Raw genomic sequence first — 22,146 nt, 5'->3', positions numbered from 1 at the left:
CACCCTAACAGTTTTGTTTGTATTTCCCAACAAAACTGTTTTCTGTTATAATCAGAGTGCAAGAGTGACTAATTTTTCTTGTCAATTTTCACTGTCCTCTCAAGCCCACTGAATATTGTACCTGCTCTTTCTTGTCCAGATGAATTGTCCTTTAAGGCTTTAATGCATCCATTATGTACAAGCTCTCCCAAACGTCTGAGGTCTGTCTCTGATTTATCAACTAGCTCAGCATCTCTAGCTATAGCATCTAACCTGTAATAAAAAAAAACAAACTAATTTTTGTAAGTCTGAAAATTTGGCACTTGTGAATGATTCCTTCAGACTTGAAAACAAAATATATGATCACGTAAGTTGGTAGTCAGCTGTGGTTCTGTTTGGTGTACAATTTTGATCCAAGAAAAAAACCTCTACATTACTGAGGTATGAGGACAATAAAACAAGAACTGTAAAGAACCATAACCCTAGTGTTAAATTATTTCACATTTCTTTAGAAAATGAATCATTAAATCATACACACATATATGTATCATATGATCATATGCACTATAAATATTTGTAAGGATTAACATTTTTGAGGATGGGAAGTTTTTCTTAAAATAGGAATAATGAAAGAAGCTCAAAAATGACAATTAGCAATATGTAAAATGCAAAACTAACTTTGACAGAGTGGATAAACTGATAGGCTTTCAACAGCCTTATCAAACATGAAAAGTGAATGATTATCACCAATGAAGAGTAAACAAGTCAGCAGATACATATAAAGGAAGTGCTCCTCCAAATGGCAAAGTCTGTTGTGTGGCTGTCTGCACACTTACCATATATGAAGAAAAGGAAGACACTACAGTAAAGTCACTCTATATTCAAGATTATGTATTTCCCCTACTGCCAAAAGTTTCATGGTACATTCTAATATCTATAAAAAAATAGATTCCAAGCTGCCACACAAATAATAATCAAACAACTTTACCTCTCAAGAGGGCCACCAAATTTCTTGTAACTCTTGATAAACCTAGTAACAGAAAATAATGTTACCATTTAAATACACGCTTAACAAATAACATTTGTTTTAAAGTTGCATTGATACAATTGTTAATCTTAGTATAATGCTATGTGGACAATAGAGGGGAAAAAAAGTAGAGCAGCCTCATATATTCAGATAAAAATCAGTTTTATGGGTTTAAGAACTGATACAAATAAAACAATAGAAGATATAATTTATTTCAGAAATCACTTTATTAATTTCACAAGACTGAGGATTCTGCAGCTGTACGTATCTAAAAATGAAAACTGAATGTGGATTTACAGTAAATGAAGATTTCAGACATCATGTTATGTATGGTTATTAAAAAGAGCAATAATTCCAACAGGTAACTGGAAGATTTAGGAAAATGACATGAAAGATACTCTCTGTTCAAATATATAAGCAATGGAAAAAAACTGGAGATATTTGGAGGAGAAAGGAAATTGAACAGAAATAATTTTTTAAAAAGTAAAAAAAAAAGAAGAAGAAGAAGAAGAAGAAAGAAAACTTCCTCAACAACTGTTTGTTCATGCACAAGAATAGCCTTAAAAAAAGTACCAATCTGCCTCACTGTTAGATGAGATAGAAAGCCAAAAATGATCTTTGAAGTTATTCCTTTAAAACAAATACTCTGAAGACTTTACAGCAATTTAGGGAAAAATTTCAGAAGCAAAGTAGCATTTCACAAACCCAAAAATGTTAACAAAAAGAATTCCTCCTCCTCCTACCAAAACAATACTTCAGCAAATATTTAGCATATACAGAAGGGATCAATGATAATACAAGTTTCAAATAGGATTTTATATTTTCTTAGTTTTAAAAAAGCAGGATGTAACAATTCAATTATAGTGCCAAGAAGTTTAAAATGAAAACAAAATCCAATCAAATTGTTTCACTTGTCACCAAAGAGATGTAACACAGTCTTTGAACACTGCAAGTTTTAAATAAATTGGTGGAAACCAGATTATTTTGCTTGTTAATTTTTAAAGGAAAGGACCCCTTGTAAAATCACTGTCAGTAACTATTCAGTGAAATGACTGTCTTCATAGGCTGCAGGAACTAAAAAATTTAAACCAATCATACATATTTTTAAAACCTAATTTTACACCTCATTAAAATGGGTTCAGATTCTTGCTATAACAGTTCACTATGTCAGCACCACAAGGTAAAAACAATAAATGTCTAGAATAAAAAGATGTCAAACAACTTCAGGAAAAACAGATTACCAGCTGTAGTTTCCAGACTGATAATAATATTATTATTAATAAAAATAATCGTAATTTCTTGTTCCTTTAAATATGCATGTCCTCCCATATCTTACCGCCTTATCTCTGCATCACTAAATCCTTTAATATTTTCTCGAGGAATAGTTCGTGGTCTTCCACGTTTTTTTGGCCTTTTTCTTTCTGAGATGGAGTCACTATCAGATCCAGAGTATCTTCTACTCCTATTGCGTCTCCCTTCGCTGCCATTGAAGCTAATCTGGAATTCCAGAGCAAGCTATGTAAGTAACAAATATAAGCAAGTTTTACCTGCTCTGTCAAAAAAAAGTGTTCAGAAAAAGAAAAAAAAACCCCAAACCCCAAAAGCAACAAACTACACCAAAAGCAACACAGAACTATAATTCAGTCAAAACCAAGAGATACCTGTTTTGCACAGTTTCTCATTCTTGGAAGCATGTATATTTCTTCAAGTTCTTTTTGTCTTTCCTCCTCTTCTATTCTTCGCCTCTGGACCTCCGGAATGATTTCTTCCCAATTTCTTGAATTTCTTTCTGGCTCCAACTCAATATCATCTTCATCCATATTGGAGAAGTTGGCCACCTTGTAACACCAAAATATATACATTCTCATCAAGTCAATACATGACACAATTTAAAAAAGCTGATCAACTACTATTTAAGGAAAACAAGGTTACAGATCCCATATTTTATGCATTTATACACATAACATATATTTTATCTATATATATGCTATTGTTTTAAAAGATATATATTAAATTTATAAATTCAGAATGTTTCATGAAACAGAGTCTAATGAAAGTAGTTTTAATCATTTAGGGAAGATAGATTCCTTTCAGCATGGTCTAAGAAGAGACACAAGGAGAATCACACCACTCATACCTGTATGATTGTGGTTTAACTTCCTTCAAAATAGGGTTAACAACATTTAAATGCCTGATCTAATGTGAAATTCTAATAATATAAAATTAATCAAACATTAATACAATGCTGATATAAAAATATGGTTTATTTCTATTTTTATATTTTATATGAGTGATTAGCAGGAGAGCTATTTAATAATCTCCTGAACTAAACAAACATATCATGCTCTGCATTTTTTTTTCTTGCACACATAATATGTTTAACTCATAACACTTAAAAACACGTGATATTCCAAGTTTACTTTGGGGCTAAAAGCAACTTGGAGAAATTATCAGCTAAGAAACACAAAGAACACATTGCATTTATTGGTACTATAGCTGCTTAATAACAAAGACAGTAAATAAAACACTAACTTAGATTCTAAGCATTAACACATTCATAAATACAAAATACATAATATATTTCTATTGTTTATAATGACGGTAAGATATCATGTAGAGGGAAAAAACCATTTTACTAGGAAGTGATACAGAGTTGACTTATTGAGGCATCTATTTCTGAAGAATCAAGAGTTAGATACATAGAAGAGAAATAATACTGTTTAAAAAGAAAAGTATAATTATGGCAGGAAGGAGGGAACAGAGCCGTACCTTGAACTGCGAAAGCAACTCATCTCCTACAGTTAATGGACCTGGCTCATTTTCCCGAGTTTCAGCCCTCTTCAATATTTCATCTATATCCATTTCCTGAGGGTAAAAAAAAAGAAGTTTCTCTTTACAGTTACATAATTTATACATATTTTGGGCTGATTTATCTACCCAGTCCAGAAGCACTACTTACTTGAGGCTCCTGTTCTTCCCCTTCAGGTTCTTTAAAAAGTTCCTCAGCACCAAACTTTAAAATTGCCGACAACTCCTCCTTATTAAAAGGTGTTGAGCTGAAATAAATGATGTTTTAGGAAAAACATTTTAACTTATAAACTTGCAGTTTTCTATAATCATGAGTCAATTAAGCATTCTTCTTATTGTTAAATATAAACTCTTCATATATTTGCAATATGTATTTATTATGCAAATAAAAATCTACAAAGACCTTGCATCTTCTGTTTTGCCTTTCATTTACAACTGAAATATTCTTAAGGTAAGTTGGTAGAGAAACAAACATAAAGGTACCTTGAAGGATTAGAGCCTGTATGTAACACAGTTTTCCCTGTAGTGTCCATTCTCTGAATTACTAAATGATCTAACACCATCTTTTTCTTGGCTCGTTCAAGAATATCTTCTTCTACTGATCCTTTTGTGACTAGTCGATAAATATTAACCTATGTGTATTTAAAAAATAAAAAAATTTAAAAGCAGAAATCTCAGTCTTCATTACATGATTTCTGAATTTTTTAATGGGTTTCAAATATGAAATACTAATTTAATCACATTACCACAGTCTTTACAGAAATGTTTTATATTAAGTCATTGTAGACCTTTCTTTATAAACTTCAGTGACTTGTCACAAGCTTTGCCAGAGGCAATAATGTCATATTTCTAACTGTTACTGTATGTCTTCAGTAAGAAGGAAAGAATAATCTTGAGAACTAGAATATTTAAGCATTGGGGATGTGCCTGATGTAGCAGTTATTTTGTAAAATGACATCACACCAACGAACATAAGACAGACAAGTTGACAACTCTTCTCCCTCTCCCACCCAAATACCGCAGCTGCCGTATTATTTCTTCCTGTATGGAGACTTAGGAAAAAAGAAATTAGCATTACTAACATTTCTGGAGATATGCAGAAAGTATTAGTTATTCTCAAAAATACATGAGAACTGAATGGTGCAGACAGAGGGTGGACAGCTAATGTACAGAATTGCCTTTCAGGTCTGGAGCTTAAACTGAGTGTGCTTACCTGTTTCTTCTGTCCAATTCTATGTGCTCTAGCCTGTGCTTGCAGATCGTTCTGTGGATTCCAGTCAGAATCAAATATAACCACTGTATCAGCAGATGCCAAGTTGATACCTAATCCTCCAGCTCTGGTAGACAGTAAAAAGCAGAAGTCCTGAAATGATAAGGTAGGAAATAGTTTCATATACAATACTAGTAATATTCCTAAAGGAGTATATATGTTATGCAGTATGTGGTGCTACCAAATCCATAATTGTTCTATGCTTAAAGCATCTTTAAATATAAAGCAAACGTTGATTGCCAATTTCTTTCATAAAGTTACTGACTTCTCAAGTCAGTTTAAAGGAAGCAGTGTCCTAGATGACGATCATTGAGCAAGACATCCCAACAAAACCAGACTGGCCAAAAAATTACCAAATCTTACTGTCAAAGCCTTTAGCGCTACAAAAACCCTCTCCCACCCTCCCTGCCCCAAGCCCTAGAAGACTAAACAGTCATGTCAGAGCAGGGAAAGCACTTGAGCCTACACATAACTGATTAAGAGACAGAAGCAAAAACCTTCTTTCAAGTTCAATGCTGTTCAGCATATTCACGAACAATATGAAAATGGTAAGCAGCAAGGAGAAAAAACCCTGTAGGCAATATAAACTTATTGAGAAGGATGATCCTGTAGAAGGATATTGAGACAGGCAAAACACAAGATATGAAATCCAAGCTAAAGTAAATCAGGTTAAAAAACTCCAACCAAACCAAATTTTCAGTACAGTTACAGGAAACAGCAACCATTACAATAAGGAAAGAGTCCTGAGAATTGTGTTAAAGATTTTCAGGTAGCCTGTAGCTCAGTAACACAAAAACTCTACAAAATCCACCCAAAAATATTATGAAATTTTAGAAAATAAAAAATAAAACTGAGAGCATTCTTCTTCTTGCTGCACAAATGCAGAATTTGCATCAATTTTAGAAATGCATAAATTCTTCTTCATCTCAAAAAATATACAGTGTTACTGCTAAGATTTCAGAAAATGTCAACAATGTCTATGAAAGAAATTTGAAAGAGAGTTAGCTTTTGTATTTAACATGGAATTTGGTCCTTCTCCCTATACAAAGCAGAAACAAGCTCAGCAGCAACTAAGAAATGCTGTCTTCATATACAAATTAAACTAAACCAAAATCAATGACCAACCAACCTCCTCTCCCTCAAATCTGAGAGTGTAGGACAAAAGATTTAAACCAATCCAACAGTATGGAATGACATGCCTAATAGAAGTGCTAAGTAAGGTACAAATATTCTAGTTCAGAATCTAAAGAATCGTGACAGATGCCTACGTACTCACAGGTTGCTCACCAAGAATTGCTAGAAATCAGTACTTTACTATTTCTTCCATGGCATGTAACAGGTGTCAACAAATGAAGACAATGGGAATCGTATTTGAAACAAGTAAAATATGATTGTTTGTGCAAGGATATATGAAGTTAGTTCTACCCATTGCCAAAGGACTTTTGAATACTAACTGCTTAAGTTCAGTACTTTTGCAAATATTACTAATTTCTACAGAGGAACAAAGCTGGAGTTAAAATTTTGCAGCATTTATAGAGCAATCAGCTACCACTTTCCTAATTTATGTGTTATCTACTTAACATCTTAAAAAAATATTACATAAACCTTACACTCTAGGCAGTAGCAATGAATTTCCAACCTTATTGATATATTCCTGACTTTTTTCTTCTCTTCTTTTTTGTGCAATGTCTTTTGGTACTTGGGAAAAAATAAGACAGACTCCCCAGGGAAAAAAAACCTTTACCTCTGATCCTTCTGCATTAAAATGATCCAGTGCTTGTTTCCTCAATTCCCCTTTTATTGATCCATCAAGTCTCTAGAGAGATTGAGAACTACAGTTAAAAAGTAGTTTTATATTGTACTCAACATCAGCACAATTTCAATTGCCAGCTGCCAAACTATTACGCGAAGGGGAAAAAAGTAAATAAACAGCTCACATAATTTTTAATTCATCTGTTTCACTTCAAAATAACATTCATCATAGAACCAGTCCCCTCCTGGAAAAAGAAGACATTTTCATCCCTTTTTTTTTTAATCAAAGGGGTAAAGGCTACATAATCACAAACAAAGCTCAAGGGGACTGCTGAGAGTCATCTTGTCTAAATACCCTACTGGGGCAGGGATAGCTAAAGCATGCAGCCCAAGGTCATGTCCAAGCAGCTTTTGTACCACAACAAGAAAAAGAAATTTCATAACCTCTGGAAAACCTGTTCCAGTGCTTTGACACACTCACAGTAAAGAAAAAAAAATTTAATATTCAAGATCAAAGCTTCTTAGCTGCTACTATTAGCAAGTTTCTTACCTGAAATGGAAATTGACGATATTTCAGATATTCTGCCAGGATGTCCAGCATCCTTACCATCTGTGAAAAAATCAGGACTCTGTTGCCACGTTCTCGCAGACGAATCAGTAGCTTGTCAAGAAGGATTAGCTTCCCACTGCTACGTATTAAATGCTACAAAAACCAAGAAACACACATTGCAAAATAAATTAATCTCAACACTAATACACACTGGGGTATGTTGGACATCCCTCTGAGGTTTGCCTTTCTTTCTATTACTGTGGGCAGATACATTCCTGAAGAATTTTACAATTTAAAATATCCATTCAATAGTATGTAATTAAATCTGGGCATATTTATTTACTCAATTCTCTTTCAATTATTCAATTTCAATTAAGAATAAAAAAATACTCCAATGTAAAAGCACAGGATGCACATTTAAAGGAAAACCTGTTTTTCCTTAATATACTTCAATAAGAAGTAATGAGCTGCCAAGAAACTACAAAATTCTGTGAAAGCTACAGATGTAAAATCTCTCTTTTTCTTTTTTTAATTAAAAAGTGACACTACCTGTAAGGCCTCCTGTTTATTATAGAATTCATTATCATCTGGTGGTTTAATGAGGTAGCAATGGTTGCAACACTTCTTGAGTTCCATCATGATGTTCAAAAAGCCTGAGGTACTGCCTTTTGAACCTTTGCTAAGGGCTTTATAATTCCTGGTTAAAATCCACCTATGAAATAAAATGTACAATATTAGTAACTTCTAACCGTATGTGGAAGTAAAACAGATGTAGCTGTTAAAATATGAACAAGCTAAAGATTAAAAGCATCTCCCAAAAGAGTATATTAATATGCTGAATAAAAGAAACTACATAAATAGACATTAGACCAATGCAATTCCTGAGCCGTTGCTTCACAGGATTTTATTGCTGTGAAACTCTACCAAAGCCCCAACTTCCATACAGTATACAAATCACTGTAATTCAGAAAATTGTACATAGACATAATCACTGAAACAGCAGAATACGCAAAGAGGGGGTACATACTTGTAGTATTGCTTCTGCAATGCACTCATTTCCATCCTCAGAATTTGCTCAACTTTAGCAGGTAAGGACTTTTCTACATCTTTTTTAACTCTTCTCAGCAGAAATGGTTCAAGTTCTTTGTGAAGACTTGCATAACCACATTCTCTCCCTTTGCCATGCTCCTCTTCAAAATCTTCCCATGAAGAAAACCTTCAACATAAAAAACACTCTGATGAAGCAAAATTCAGGAATAAAGGTAACACAGACACAGATCATATACCACAAAAACATTTATACATTCAGATTTCTTCCCCACTCCCTTCTGTTTCATCCCATTTCTGAATTTTCATCTCCCAAGAAATCCCAGATACTGTGCCTGTAAATAGAAGAATGGAATTTTCAAAAAATGTCTACAGAATGAAAACCTCTGATTCCACAATGGAAATGCAATGTTTCTCTGCAAGGACACTTGTCTAGATGGTTGCAGAAAAGTCCATTATTATATTTTATCAAGACAGCATAAAAAACCAGCTCCCTGTCCAGAGGGTGTGCAAGAGAGTAAGAATAGACTTAAAATATGTCTTGCAGCTTGTATGGTCTAGCTAATGTGTAGCTATTGTCAGTACTAATAGACTTGGAGAATGGAGTTTATGATCAAACAAATGAATAATGGCTACCCAACCTCAGTGGCTTTGCTTGTACTGTTCCGTATAATCCATAGCTCAACTTAAACAGAGCTACGGTGCTTGGGATTTACAAGACGTCTAACAGGAACATGCACTTTCACACACGACCTCTAGTTTACCTTAGGTTTAAACAAGTCAGTACACAGTCAGGTCAATGCAATAAGTTTAGTGTATTCAAAACAATGGGAAAACCAGCTATCTGATTGAATTACAGTATATGTGGCATCTTGACATAGATTTGTTTTCCTCAATAGTATTAACATATGAAAAATTTCATTCTTCTTCCCCCAGAGCAAATCTATATGGTTTTTCTTTTAGGTGAAGATGAAGCCTTTTCCCCAGGTTCTGATCCATACATCAATCCATCACTTTTGCACACTGCTAAAACGGGAAAAGGTGACATCTGCTACCAGCATTACTTACCTAAAGCAGCATCAAAAGATACTTTGTGTAGAATATTTAAGCTATCTTTCAGTACAATTCTCTATTGCTACCGATTCTCACATCACTACACTACTTCACAATAAAAAACTTAACAAAAAAAAATCTTTCTTACTTTTCTGGCATGATGAAGTGGAGTAAAGACCAGAGCTCTTTGAGAGAGTTTTGCAGAGGTGTTCCAGTAATAAGAAGACGATGGTTAGACTTAAAGTCTATTAAAGTTTTGTACAGAAGAGAGTCATCATTTTTTAAACGATGTGCTTCATCAACTCCTATGAATGCCCAATTCAGACCACCAAGGAATGACTTGAAAAGGAAATGGAGATGGGGGAAAACATTATTGAAATCAACAAATTACATTATTTTCCACATAATATAAACAAGCTCTCAACCTGATCACTTCTTGGTTTATTTCAATAAAATAACAGCTATATGCTTTTAGTAATAATTATGGCTTTTACATTTTCAGGTTCAATGAAAAGCTGTGTAGTCATCCTAAGAGAACATAAATTCAATTTCTTATTTAAAAAAATGCCCAGAACTCTGACCCACATTTTTTTACATGGCAGGAAAAAAAAAAATCATTATTGATTTCTTCCCATACAAACAATGAGGTAAACAAAGTCAAGTGCTTCTTGAATAACTGTATCAATTTCCACATACTGTTAGAGGTATTAACAATAACTCTGCGCGCTATCACTTCAGAGACAGTATTAATACATGTGCACATACATATGCAAGAATATCACAGAAAAATAATTTGGGATTTCCTAGTTTTGCATCAAATTTGGGATTAAGGTTCTGTTAGGTTCTGCTTCAGTTCCTTGATGGTGGTCTGCAAAGAAGCAGAGCAAGAAGCTGAGAGGAGATCATTACAGCAATGAGACTGTCAAGCAAACTGAAGAAAATTAAGTGTTACCCACCTCATAAAATGGGAAAAGGCTGAAAGCCTGACCACATGTATGTAAAATCCAGAAGTGCTTAAAATAAGAAAAGACTCCCAAGAAACAAAAACCAAAACCCCAAACTACAGCGTTGTAGCACAACTATCAGACTCTCCATGAATTTAATGGGACATAAATCAAATATGTGCAAGTCTAAACAGAATTATTCTATACTGGGGAAATTATTTTTGCCTCCCCAAAGAAGGGCAATTACCTTATCCTTTAGCAAAATTTCATATGTTGTTAAGAGTATGTTAAATTTCAATCGTTTGGTCTGTGGATGCATCCATTCATGAGTTCTTATCTACAAAAAGAAACAAGTAAACTATAAGCTGCAGAAAAAAGGTCTTGCTGACTGGCATCAACTGAAATACTGCAACAATGTAGAAATTTACTAGCATAGAACAATATGATAATGGAACAGAAGGATGACACACATATATATAATATTAATATGTATATAACATATAAATATATATGAACATATATATATTTTATACATAAATATGTACACACGCATATGCACACTATATACACACACACACACATACATACACATTTTATAACAGACAAGGACTCTTTACTTTAATGGGTAAGATTAATAACATTACCAAACCAACAACCTTTCAGGAAAGTAAGATCATGACCAGCTTTCTTATATACTTATTTTCACTATATCCACCTAAACAATCACATGAGAGAAGATAACTGGTTCTCAAATGCAAAATTCTTAATTCTGTCCACTATTAAGTAGAAAGGAAACTTCTCACACACATTTACATGAGATCAAAATCCAAGTCTTCAATTCATATTTTAAAGACACAGGGCTTCAGCAAATATTTCCTCAGTCCCAACCAAAAAATCTGAGATATGCAGATGATAAAAATATTAAGTATGTCTTGTTTATGAACAAGACTTTCCAATGACAAGAAGAAATACTCACCATATTTCTACTAGTTATATCTCCTAAGTAAACTACAGCATTCATCTGAGGAGCCCAGGTTTGAATCTCTCTTTGCCAAGACGTCAAGGTAGAAAGTGGCACAACCAACAAGAAAGGCCCATACAATTGATGTTCGTGAAACAGATAGTTCAGAAAAGAAATTGTTTGTATTGTTTTACCTAGACCCATTTCATCTGCGAGAATACAGCTATTCCCTCTAAAAAAATAAAGAAGAAAAAAAAGGAAACAAAACTATTTAGGGGGTGTGTGGAGATTGGGAAGGTTTGGATTAAAAGAAATCATTATCTTTTGAATATAAAATCCAATCATAACAGTTTTCAAGATTTTACTACTACACATTTTGAAGACATTTATTTACTTTGTTTTTCCATCGCAAGATTTCCAACTGCTCCTACTCCCCTGAATTAACAAAAAGGTTTTAAGTAGTTCTCCTGAGTCTAATTTTAAAATTTTAACAGTAATATTGACATTCTATAAATGTTTGTTTGGCTTTTCTAATATTATTGGTTTAGGTCTGTTGGTTGTTTTAAAAATATTACTTATTCCATTGAAACTAAAAGCAAAGTAATGACACATCTTAGCTGCTTTTTGTTGAGAACAGCCATAAAATTATAATTTTGGTACTACTTAGAGCAAAACCAGTTCCTTCAGATCTCTGTTTTGAGCTTACAGTATGAAAGTTTCCAACTTTAAAAAAAACCCACCCAACAGAAAAAAACATTTCAATATGTTACAAATGCCTGCAATTTACAAACAAAATTGAGAGTCCTTACTTGCACCATGAGTGAGCAAGCCAATTCAACCCATTTAACTGATAATCTCTTAACTCTAAACTTTCGTGTCCTCCAATGTAAGATGGTTGTTTTTTTAGTGCAACAAATCGTGGCCTTTGTTTTAGAACCTGTGAAAAGCAAATTGATCATCGGTCAGATTGAACTGCAACTGAAATTACCAAAAGATCTTCCTATAGAAAAAGTAACAGGAGGTATTTACTAACTCATCAACTCTAGTTTTTATCTATCAGTGTAAGCCAGGCCATAAAAAAACACCAAGTAATTGGCAAATTGAAACTAGTTTGATTGCCAACCTAAATGTCACAACATGAATGACATTAACTCACTCAAAGTTTCCTTTTAAAATAAACTGCAATACTAAACAAATCCATTTCTGAATGCTAGTAAAAATGCAGAGGACTGGCATCTACAAAACCTATTCTCAGTAGTGCTACTGTCCAGACATCCTACTATACATCATTATTGGTATTCTGAAAAAACTTTCAAAAAAACTCACAATGTGTATTTGATATGTAGATTTAAAAAAAAAGTAAATCTCATTTTTACTATTGCAACTGATGTGGTAGCTTGAACTTGGCCAGGAGCCAAGCTTCTACCCCACTGCTTACTCACTTACCACCCTAGAGGGACGAGAGAGAGAAATGAAATGTAAAAAGTGGGAAAAAAATTGTGGGTCAAAATAAGAAGTCTACTGGGTGAAGGAAAAACACCCAACCAATCAACAAAAAACATATAGAAAAAAAAATCCCACAAGGGACAGAATGAGTCACACATCAATTCACCAGCAGACTGATGACCATCAAATTTCCAGGCAACAGGCAGCCCCTGCTCAGCCCACTAATTTATTGTTGAGTAAGAAATTAAACGGCAACAAGCACCTCTTTGGTCAGCAGCTGGTTCAGCTGCTACTGGTGTGCTCCCTCCTAATCTACTCATAGTGGGGAACGAGTACACAGGATACAGAGAAGGCACTGCGCAAGCACTGTTCAGTAACAGTCAATATGTGTTTCCAAAACCATTTAGGTCACAAAAATAAACCACAGACTCCAGAGCCTGCTATGAAGAAAATTAGCCCTATCCTAGTCAGACCTGGTACAGCTGATTATAAATCTATTGCAAGTTACCTACTCACCTTGCAATCTTTAAAGGGAGTGGTCTTGGATTGATTTCTGCTGAAGTACTCATCAATGCGTGCCTGAAACTTTTTGGCAATGAGAGCTCCATCTTCCCAGCTACATTCAGAATAAGGTAGACCCTGCCACTTACAATAGTAGTCTGGATAACCAGCAGCTGATTTCTGATTTGAATGAGCTGCAAAAATGCATCAGAATTCTGATCAGCATTTTACTTCTGTACTGTAGGAAAACATTCATTTTACATAATAATACAACAGAAGCTAGACCCATACAGACAGCCTGACAGCTTTTCTCTTCGCCTGAAGTTTTGTTTTGGATTAAAATTTTGTGGTATCAATATTTGACATTTCTTAACTATAAAAACAAGAGCATTGAGAACATACAGAATCCCTGACATTGATTTCTGTCCACAAGTTTGTAACATACCAATTATTCTTTCCACTATCTGGTATTGTTTATGTAGATCATCTGTAAGCTCCTGCTGGCAGTTGTAATATTCCACATCTTCTGGAGAAGCATTTTTCAGCCTGGAGCAGGAATTAATTCACAACACTTATTACACCATATACTTCTAAAACTAAGAAAATTCAGCAACTCTACAGCTCTGAATGTAAGCATCCCATGAATCTTGCCTGGAAAGTTTTTTTGAAGGAACAACCCAAAAATCCCTACTACAAAATGGCTGTGTCTGGCCTAAGTGCCTCACCATTAATGACTGAAAATACTTATCGCTGAAAATTAGTATTCTCCATTAGTTGCTTGACTAGTACAACTGATAGCTGTAGTAGCTATCTCTCCAGATAAGCAGTACACTTCACAGGTTATTTTCATGGAATAGTACTCAGGGTGGCTCACTCTGTAAGAATCCATCTAACGATTAGTGGCTAAAAATCCCACCAGCATTCACTGATTATATTAAACATTCTAATAAAACTGGACACCAAAGAGATGACTTTAAAATGTATGTATTTCTTCATGGTTTTTACTCCCAAGCTTCAACCTCAGGTTTCAGCAAAGAAAGCTGAATTCTGCAAAGTCACTTGAAATGGCTAATGCACCAAGAAAACATTGATCCTTGAATCAATTCTTGAAGAACTCCAATCAAAGTATAATGGAAAAATTACCAAAAGCTACAATTTATTATTCATTTTTAAATACTACCCATCTTGTTAAAACTCCATTTATACCATACAGACACATACACACACACACACGCGCACACACACACACACACACACACACACCAGATTCAGAGAATTATGTTACTGGAACATGTTAAAGGGACTTTGGCTTTCAAAGTTTTTGTCTTCCCAAAAAGACAAAAAACAGTTACCTTCTCAAAACCAGGTAACAGGTCTCAGAAACAAAATAGAATACCTACAGTGTTTCAAAATAAGTATAATTAAAAAAATATATTCACCATCGTTTTGTTTCCTGATCCTTTTTCTTGTAATTGTCCAGTTTCTTCATTCCTTTAACATTTTGTTGCTTCAGTGTTTCCTCAGTTTCCCAAGTGTTGTGGATGTGTGACCAACCTTTCCATTTAATAAGATACTGTACTTCTGCCGGCTCCTTTGATTTTTCAAACCCAGCATTTGGATCACCATCGGCCTCAACTGCATATATTGTGGTTGCAGCACCTGTGGCTGAGAAAGAAACCACACCATATGCCTTGAGTAAGTGTGTGTTGTTGTAAGTTAACCAGTTAAAAATGTAGCAAAGTAGTTGGTGGTAATTTTAGATGAGCATATACTTGACCAGTGCCTACTGCGCTCATGTCATTACTATTATTTGAAAGATTATGATGTAGATATATTAAGACGTGCACAAGTAGTCAAGAGAATAAAAGAGCAACCAAAATTTCTACACCTACCCTGCAATATCTTACCCTTCCTCATGAAAATTTTATTTGCATTCCTGGTTTTTAAAGTAGTCACTAGGGAATGCTCCACACTTACAATGCTTGTCATCTTCTGTTACACTAGTCTTATCTCTGAGCATAAAAAAGACATCTGATGTTATATCTGATCAGCCTCAAGACATGAAAAACCTACTAACAGGGACACTATAAATCTCCTTCTTCCTAAACAAGTTTGTTGCTTGTCCTGACTGTTATTTTATGAGGTAAAAATTATAGAGTACAGATTAAGCACAGACTGTATTGTAGCTGCAGCACACTAGCAGCAGGTAACAGCTCATTTTGGTGAGCACAGGGTACAGAATCACAGAATATTCTGAGCTGGGAGGGACCCACAGGGATCATGGAGTCCAACTCTTCAGCTTGTACAGGCATTATTACCATCCAGCTCTAACCAAGTGAGCTAATCTCAGTGGTATTGATAAGGAAATGAGACCAGCAAGCTGCTGGGGCAGATAAACTCTGCCCAGAGAGGCAATGCCAAAAAACAACAACATCATCTGTGCAGGAAGAATGAAAGAAGCTTTGCTCCTAAGGCTTTGACTACAGTAGTAACACCATACACTGGAGCAGGATATGGGAGAGGGAATTTGAGAGAAGAGTACTAGTTGTGACAAGGGTCAATCATTTAAGACAGAACGTATAACTAATGGAGAAAGGTAGCCCTGCAGTGCAAGAGGCTTAGCATTTGGGTGGGGTTTTTTCATGCGTTTGTTTAGATATCTAAGAGTAGTATGGGAGAATTGGTTACTTGGGACAAGGAGCAGGCTGAGATACATGACAACTGCTTTGCCTCAGTCTTCACTACACAAGTGACTAAGCCACACCAGAGAAAGCAAAGGCAGGGAGGGAATGGGAGAAGGAGGAATCACCCACTCCAGGAAAAGATCAGGTTTGAAACCAATTAAGGAAACTGAAAGTTTCAAGTCCATGGGACCAGATAAGATACATCTACAGGTCCTGAGGGAACTGGCAGATGAAATAGCTAAGCCACAACCATAATCTTTGAGGTCATGGTGGTCCAGGGAAGTTCATACTAACTACAAAAGGAGAAATATAAACTTCATTTTCGAAAAAGAGGAAAAAGGAAGACCCAGGCTCTGGGGTCCCCACCATAACAAGGATGTGGGCTTTCTGGAGTAGATCCAGAGAAGGCCACCAACACGGTAAAGTGGGCTGGAACAGCTTTGGTATGAAAACAGGCTGACAGTTGAGGCTGCTATGCCAGGAGAAGCCTCTGGGGAGACCTTACAGCATCTTCTAGTACCTAAAGGAGGCTATAAGAAGGCTGGAGAGGGACTTCAGACAAGGGCACATAGTAGTAAGACAAGAGGTAATGACTTTAAACTGAAGGAGACTTACATTAGGTATCAGGAAGAATTCTTTGCTAAGAGGGGGGTGAGGCACCATAACCGGTTGCCTGGCTACACCCAGAGAAGCTGTAACCCAGGAAGTAAGTGTTCAAGACCAGTTGCATGCGTCTTTGACCTAACTGGTGTAGTGAAATGTATACCTGCCAACGGCAGAGGAGTTGGAATTAGCTGATCTTTAAGGTCCCTTCCAACCAAAACCAGCCTGTGAGTCTATGATTTTAACTTGCAGACTCAAATACAAAGCAGAATTCTAGATACCATTGCAATTTTAGATGCATTTTCTGTAGCCATTCCACACATTGTTCTGTATTTGTACTGCAGTACCTGAAATCATTATTTCAGTGGTTCAGCCTTACCAACACAGTCTTTCAATGTTCAGACTACTAGTCAGCTCTCCCATGTAGTCTACTTTCTGCACATACATAATTTGCACTGATCAAGACCACTGAACTGTACAAACAGCATCACAACAACATGCTGTGCATTCATGCAATAGAGAGTTATCTTCCACCTGATTTTTACACTCTACTCAGGTATGCAACTTTTCTGTATTCTACAATACTTAAAAAGGAATAGAAACATTCTTACGAATATAAAAGGAGCAACAGTATGACTTTTTTGTAACTGTGGTGGTTGGACCGGAAATCGGATTTCTGGGATGCTGTGGTCACTACCATCAGGCCAATGGATGCTCAGACTGTAGGACCGCCTCTGAGAAAAACACAGGGGTTAAAACCCAGAGCTGCCCACTCCAGGAGTCTCTTGGGACTTCTGTCGGGAGAGGCTTTGGATCTCTCCCCCTGTCCCAGATGCTGGCTGGGCGGGGGGAGGGGAAAAGCCATGAAGCCATGAGGTAGGCCCAGCCCAAGGACGGAAGGGTGGAAGAGACCAAGAGACATCAGGCAGCCCCCCAGGGAAGAGAGAGAGCCAGCATCTGAATTCGATAGTGACGCTGGCCCAGGAGGAGAAGGGGGGAAAGTTCGAGGGCAGTGTCTGGAGCTCTGGGACAGGCAGAGACTGAAATTTTTAACCCTTTCCTTGCATGATTGAGACCTTGCAAAATGCTGGTGCTGAATGAGAAGAGAGATAAGAGATAAGATAAGAGGGAATGGGCCACGAGGGAAGTGCAGAAGACTTTTGAGTGGGGGAGTGATGACGGAGTGGCCTTTTGGCTAGACTTTTCTTGTGTGGCCATAGACAGAACCATTTCTTTTTTCCTGTGACACAGAGATTGCATTTAGGGAGAGGCAGTGCCTCAGAACCGGGAGGGTTCAGTGTGGGTACCCCTCGGCCCCAGGGGGTGAAAAATTGAGGGGGACAGATGTCCCGAAAGAGAGACTGTGCCTTTTTGGAGTGAGACAAGTCATCCTTGAAAGACAACCCAAGAAGCAGCTCTGGTCCATGCACAGTGGTGAGAGCACTGGGCATGGAAGGAAGATGTCATGATGGCAAAAGGACTTTCCGGGCGGTGCTGAGTGACATGGAAGCACACGAGGTTTCAGTGTGTTTCCAGGGGAAGCCTATGGTGCAAGAAGGACTCCTCTCCTCTTCATGAACTGAAGATTGAGTATTCTAAAGGGTGGTGCCAGACTGAGAGTTGGTGATTTGGGGGAATGTATTGGACTGGGGAATTTAGTGGGGGGGAGGAGGAAAGTGCTTTTTGAAAGGTTTTCAATTTTTCCCTTATAGTTTTTTTCCTTCTTTTCTTGTAGTTTAGTTAATAAACTTTTCTTTATTTCTAAGCTGGGGCCTGCTTTGCTTATTCCTGGTCACATCTCACAGATGACACCAGGGAGAGGGTATTCTCATGGGGGCACTGGCTTTGCGCCAGGCCTAAACCATGACAGTAACTTTAAAATGATTGCTTTTTAACCTATAGAAGAGAATATGCATTGAAGTTGCACCATGATCTTAACAAGGATTTTAAAACACTTAAAAAATATACCTCCTTTACGGCCAACTCGACTATCCATAAATTTCTCTATAGTTTCAAATTCATCTTCTTCAGGTTGTGGAACGTCTTCTCCACAAACTTCTAGCAAATCATCAGAATCTGTCTTGGTTTCTTCAGCTTCCTTGTAACTAATGTTGACTGTCGCCTGACGACGAGATCCCCTCTTATCATAATCATCATCATCCTCCTCCTCATCATCATCCTCTGAAGAATCAAGTTGCCTCTTTTTTGGTACTGCATTCTTCTTCCCACTTTTTGACTTAATTCTTCAAGACAATAATGTATGACACAAAAATGATGTTTCAATGGAGGCAACAATTAATTTTCTGCATTGTTTTCTGAATACAAGTATTTAATGAATGTTCAATTACTCTCCTTTCATTTAAAGCAGACAGGAAAAAGTAGTCACTAGAAAGCATTAATATATTATCATATTATGTATATTAAAAAAAAACCCCTTTTTTTTGTCAGTAAGTACTACCATTTTCAGTCGAATGCATAGTAGTAGTAAATACTCGGTTTTTAGAAATAGTTTAGAATAGAGCATTCAAATGCCCAACTTCTTACCTGGTTGGAGGTTTACGGCTTTTGACCTTGTTTTTCGGCTCATAGTCAGATTCACTCTCCTCACAGCTGCTTTTCTCTCTGTCTTCCTCTGATTCAGAATCTGAACCTGTTCCCGACATTGACCCTGATCCTGACATTTGCCAGTCTTCACTGTACATGATGAGAGACAAAACAGTAATTTCATATTGTTACATTTTTTAGAACAGTTATTCACCCATGAGGGATCTGCTGTTATTTCAAGACTCTTCACAGAAATAAAAATCTTGTAACAGTTATTTCAATTGATGAGACAGAAATTTGTCCTCAGTGAATACTAGGTAAGTTAAAAAATGTCCAATGGCATCAAAAGGATTTGGACTAAGAGGTAGATTTAAAATCTAAAATAACAACAAAAATCTGGATTTCTATATAAATTTCAGCATGAAGAAATGAGTGAACAAGACATTAAGAAAACAAGTCTACCTGGTAAGATACATATTCATCAGAAGTTAGACATGTTCAAAACATAAAGTTCTATCATACTGTATTCTGCAGAGTCTCATATTTCTCATATTGTCTAATGCCTGCGGTCTCTGTGGCCCATGTGAAGAATCAGCAACTTTGGCACGAGAAATGAAAAATAACAGAGGCAGATTTGAGAAATGCAGTAAAACCTGAAAACCTGAACTGCAACAACTAGTGAGTGGCACTGGCTCCCAAAAGCTTCCACTAAACTCTCAAATCAGTGCTTCACAGCCAGGCAAGGTACTATGAGTAAGACACTTGTGACTGAGTGTCCTAGGTTACAATATAAAGATGCATTCTATTCCCATCTTCAAGAGCTGCTGAAACCAGGAGGGGTATTGTTTTTTCCTCATCTCCCATTAATGGGCCCAACAATGCCTTGCCACATGATTCAGAGATTAACTCCCTCCAGAAGCCACTTCTATTTAATGGGTAATCAAGAACCCACTGCATGACTCAGAATGATATCAGCCCATTGTGAGATGCTCCACCCAAGGGGGAGGAGCTAAGCATCACCACCTGGATATAATCTGGGCTTTGGGACAGAACTGGCAGCCCTTATCTGTTTCCAGAGGACAAGAGCTTCCAGATCTTTTTCACAGGATCACCACTTCAACAAGACTATTTTATCTAGACTGCTACCACCACCCTAACTAGCAGGGTGTCAGGTTGTATTCTGACTCTGTCAATGGTTTTCTTCTTTTGTACTATTGCATGTATTTGGTTTTTGTTGTGTTGTGTCTGTTTAAGTTGGAGTGTACCGTTTCCCCCTTTCATGTAATGGCTCTGCCCTGGTTCTCTCCTCCCTCCCTTGTGCTGCCAGTTATCCCAACTCCTCCCCAGTTGCCATGGCAACCAATGTATCCTATCTCAAATCCCTCCCCAGTGTCCTGTCCATCAGTCAGCGCTCCCACCTTTCTCTCCAGAAACTTCCAGCTAGAGCGTCAAGTGATTGGCTCAGGGACTGGGGCCCCACCCTCAAGTTATCCCCATTGGTGCTTTCCCTAAGTCAATCTTTTGTATCTCACTCCTCCCTGAAATTCTATTTGCCCGAGGACTGACCCTTCCCCTGTCTCCTTTCCCCCTTATAAGCTTTTGTAATCTCTCTGAAACTGTCTTTGGGTGTTGGTTCCCCTGGGACTCAATAAACCTGGATTCACCACAGCTGGAATCTGCTCTCTTCCTCTGCTGATTATAGCTGCAAGCCATGTCATTCAACAAGGCTATCATTGCTGTCATAGCACAGGGCGATTGCCTTAGGTGCTGTCCTGGATCACTGAAATCAGGATAGTGCCCCCATACTACTAGCTGTGCTGGATTGCTAGCAGGGACGTCCAAGAAGGACAATCCTTCTCCAGTTGGCCGCTTCATGTTTTATTACCTTTTCCTAATAAACGGTATTTCTGACTTGGAGTCTCTCACTGGTTTTGCTTTCAACCCAGAACTCTGAGTAGCAGGATTCCCTGGTTTTTGCTTAACTGAAATTTTTTAGTTTGTGACAGGAAAGATGATGTACAGTATCTTGATTCAAACTCTGACTTCATGCAGGAAAATTCAATCTTAATACCTTAAATAACAACTTAATAGAGTTCACTTGTTATTAAACTGCAACAAAGTTAAACTCAACAAAGCACTTTAGAAATAAAAGCACTGATAAATGTTTTAAAACATATTGCAGACTCATACTGAGAAAGTAGTGCAATAGAGATACTCATTTGACAGTTCATTTTAAAATTACAAAATTAGAAATGAAAGATCAAGATAGATTAAGAAGAGAAGCATTTTAAGAGTGAGGAAATGAAACATAAGCATCTGTCTCTATGATAAAAAATGTGTGCTATTACTTAGGAAAATAGCTTACTCTTTATGTGTTTTTTTCTTGGTTTCACTGGATGAGTCATCTGCTGAATCTTCACTACTTGAGGAGTCCTGCAGAGGAAGAAAATAAACCAAAGCCAAAGGACATAAACCAAAGACAACGCATTTTTACAAAAACAATTATGTAAAAAATCTTTTAACAAGTAGATTTTGAAACGATATATCAGTTTCCACTGTCAAATTTTACCCTCTTCATGCCTTTCAATTTAGCTGTTTGAATCCTGGTATTGTTTTTGTACTTATCCATCTATGAATACACTATGCCAATACTGCTCTGGAGAACACCACATAAAACTCCCAGCATAAAAAATCAACATTGTGCCCACTTAAAAACAGTCATGGTGTAAGCTGCTTCACATTACTCAAGATGGCGTCTCTATAAAAAGCCTAATGAAATCTCCTACACTCAAGAGCTTTTTCACTTTTCATATCCGTTCACATTAAAACACCAGTTTAAGAAAATTTTGAGAATAGCATATTCCTTCTTTCTTTACAATAAAAGTAAAAACAAGAACCCTCTTAAAGCTAGGTTTTCTTAAGACCAGTCTCATTGTCTAAAACTTAGTTTAGAATAACTTCTATCCTGAAAAGCATC

General features: G+C 36.5%; 1 protein-coding gene across 2 annotated transcripts in view; it reads right to left on the bottom strand.

The window, feature by feature from the left end:
* The window catches only part of CHD1 (chromodomain helicase DNA binding protein 1), a 54,443-nt gene that overhangs the window by 14,076 nt on the left and 18,221 nt on the right, over positions 1–22,146 (bottom strand). For both annotated transcript variants that reach the window (XM_054283301.1, XM_054283302.1), the window contains exons 5-26: positions 21,535–21,602; positions 19,170–19,319; positions 18,594–18,868; positions 14,778–15,003; positions 13,784–13,884; positions 13,354–13,532; positions 12,201–12,328; positions 11,407–11,623; positions 10,678–10,767; positions 9,635–9,825; positions 8,414–8,602; positions 7,936–8,098; positions 7,387–7,539; positions 6,829–6,900; positions 5,028–5,177; positions 4,298–4,446; positions 3,966–4,062; positions 3,776–3,871; positions 2,668–2,844; positions 2,343–2,503; positions 968–1,009; positions 122–252 (exon numbers count right to left, since the gene is read on the bottom strand). In XM_054283301.1, the coding sequence (XP_054139276.1) occupies positions 122–252; positions 968–1,009; positions 2,343–2,503; positions 2,668–2,844; positions 3,776–3,871; positions 3,966–4,062; positions 4,298–4,446; positions 5,028–5,177; positions 6,829–6,900; positions 7,387–7,539; positions 7,936–8,098; positions 8,414–8,602; positions 9,635–9,825; positions 10,678–10,767; positions 11,407–11,623; positions 12,201–12,328; positions 13,354–13,532; positions 13,784–13,884; positions 14,778–15,003; positions 18,594–18,868; positions 19,170–19,319; positions 21,535–21,602 (3,205 nt within the window). The remainder of the gene's footprint in view (positions 1–121; positions 253–967; positions 1,010–2,342; positions 2,504–2,667; positions 2,845–3,775; positions 3,872–3,965; positions 4,063–4,297; positions 4,447–5,027; positions 5,178–6,828; positions 6,901–7,386; positions 7,540–7,935; positions 8,099–8,413; positions 8,603–9,634; positions 9,826–10,677; positions 10,768–11,406; positions 11,624–12,200; positions 12,329–13,353; positions 13,533–13,783; positions 13,885–14,777; positions 15,004–18,593; positions 18,869–19,169; positions 19,320–21,534; positions 21,603–22,146) is intronic.

Source organism: Melozone crissalis, unplaced genomic scaffold (assembly GCF_028551555.1).
Source record: "Melozone crissalis strain CALT ecotype California unplaced genomic scaffold, PUWL_Pcris_2 ptg000036l_1, whole genome shotgun sequence".
NCBI classification, from domain to species: Eukaryota; Metazoa; Chordata; class Aves; order Passeriformes; family Passerellidae; genus Melozone; species Melozone crissalis.
The sequence above is the reverse complement of the archived record's forward strand: the minus strand, read 5'-3'. Positions and strand labels throughout refer to the sequence as shown.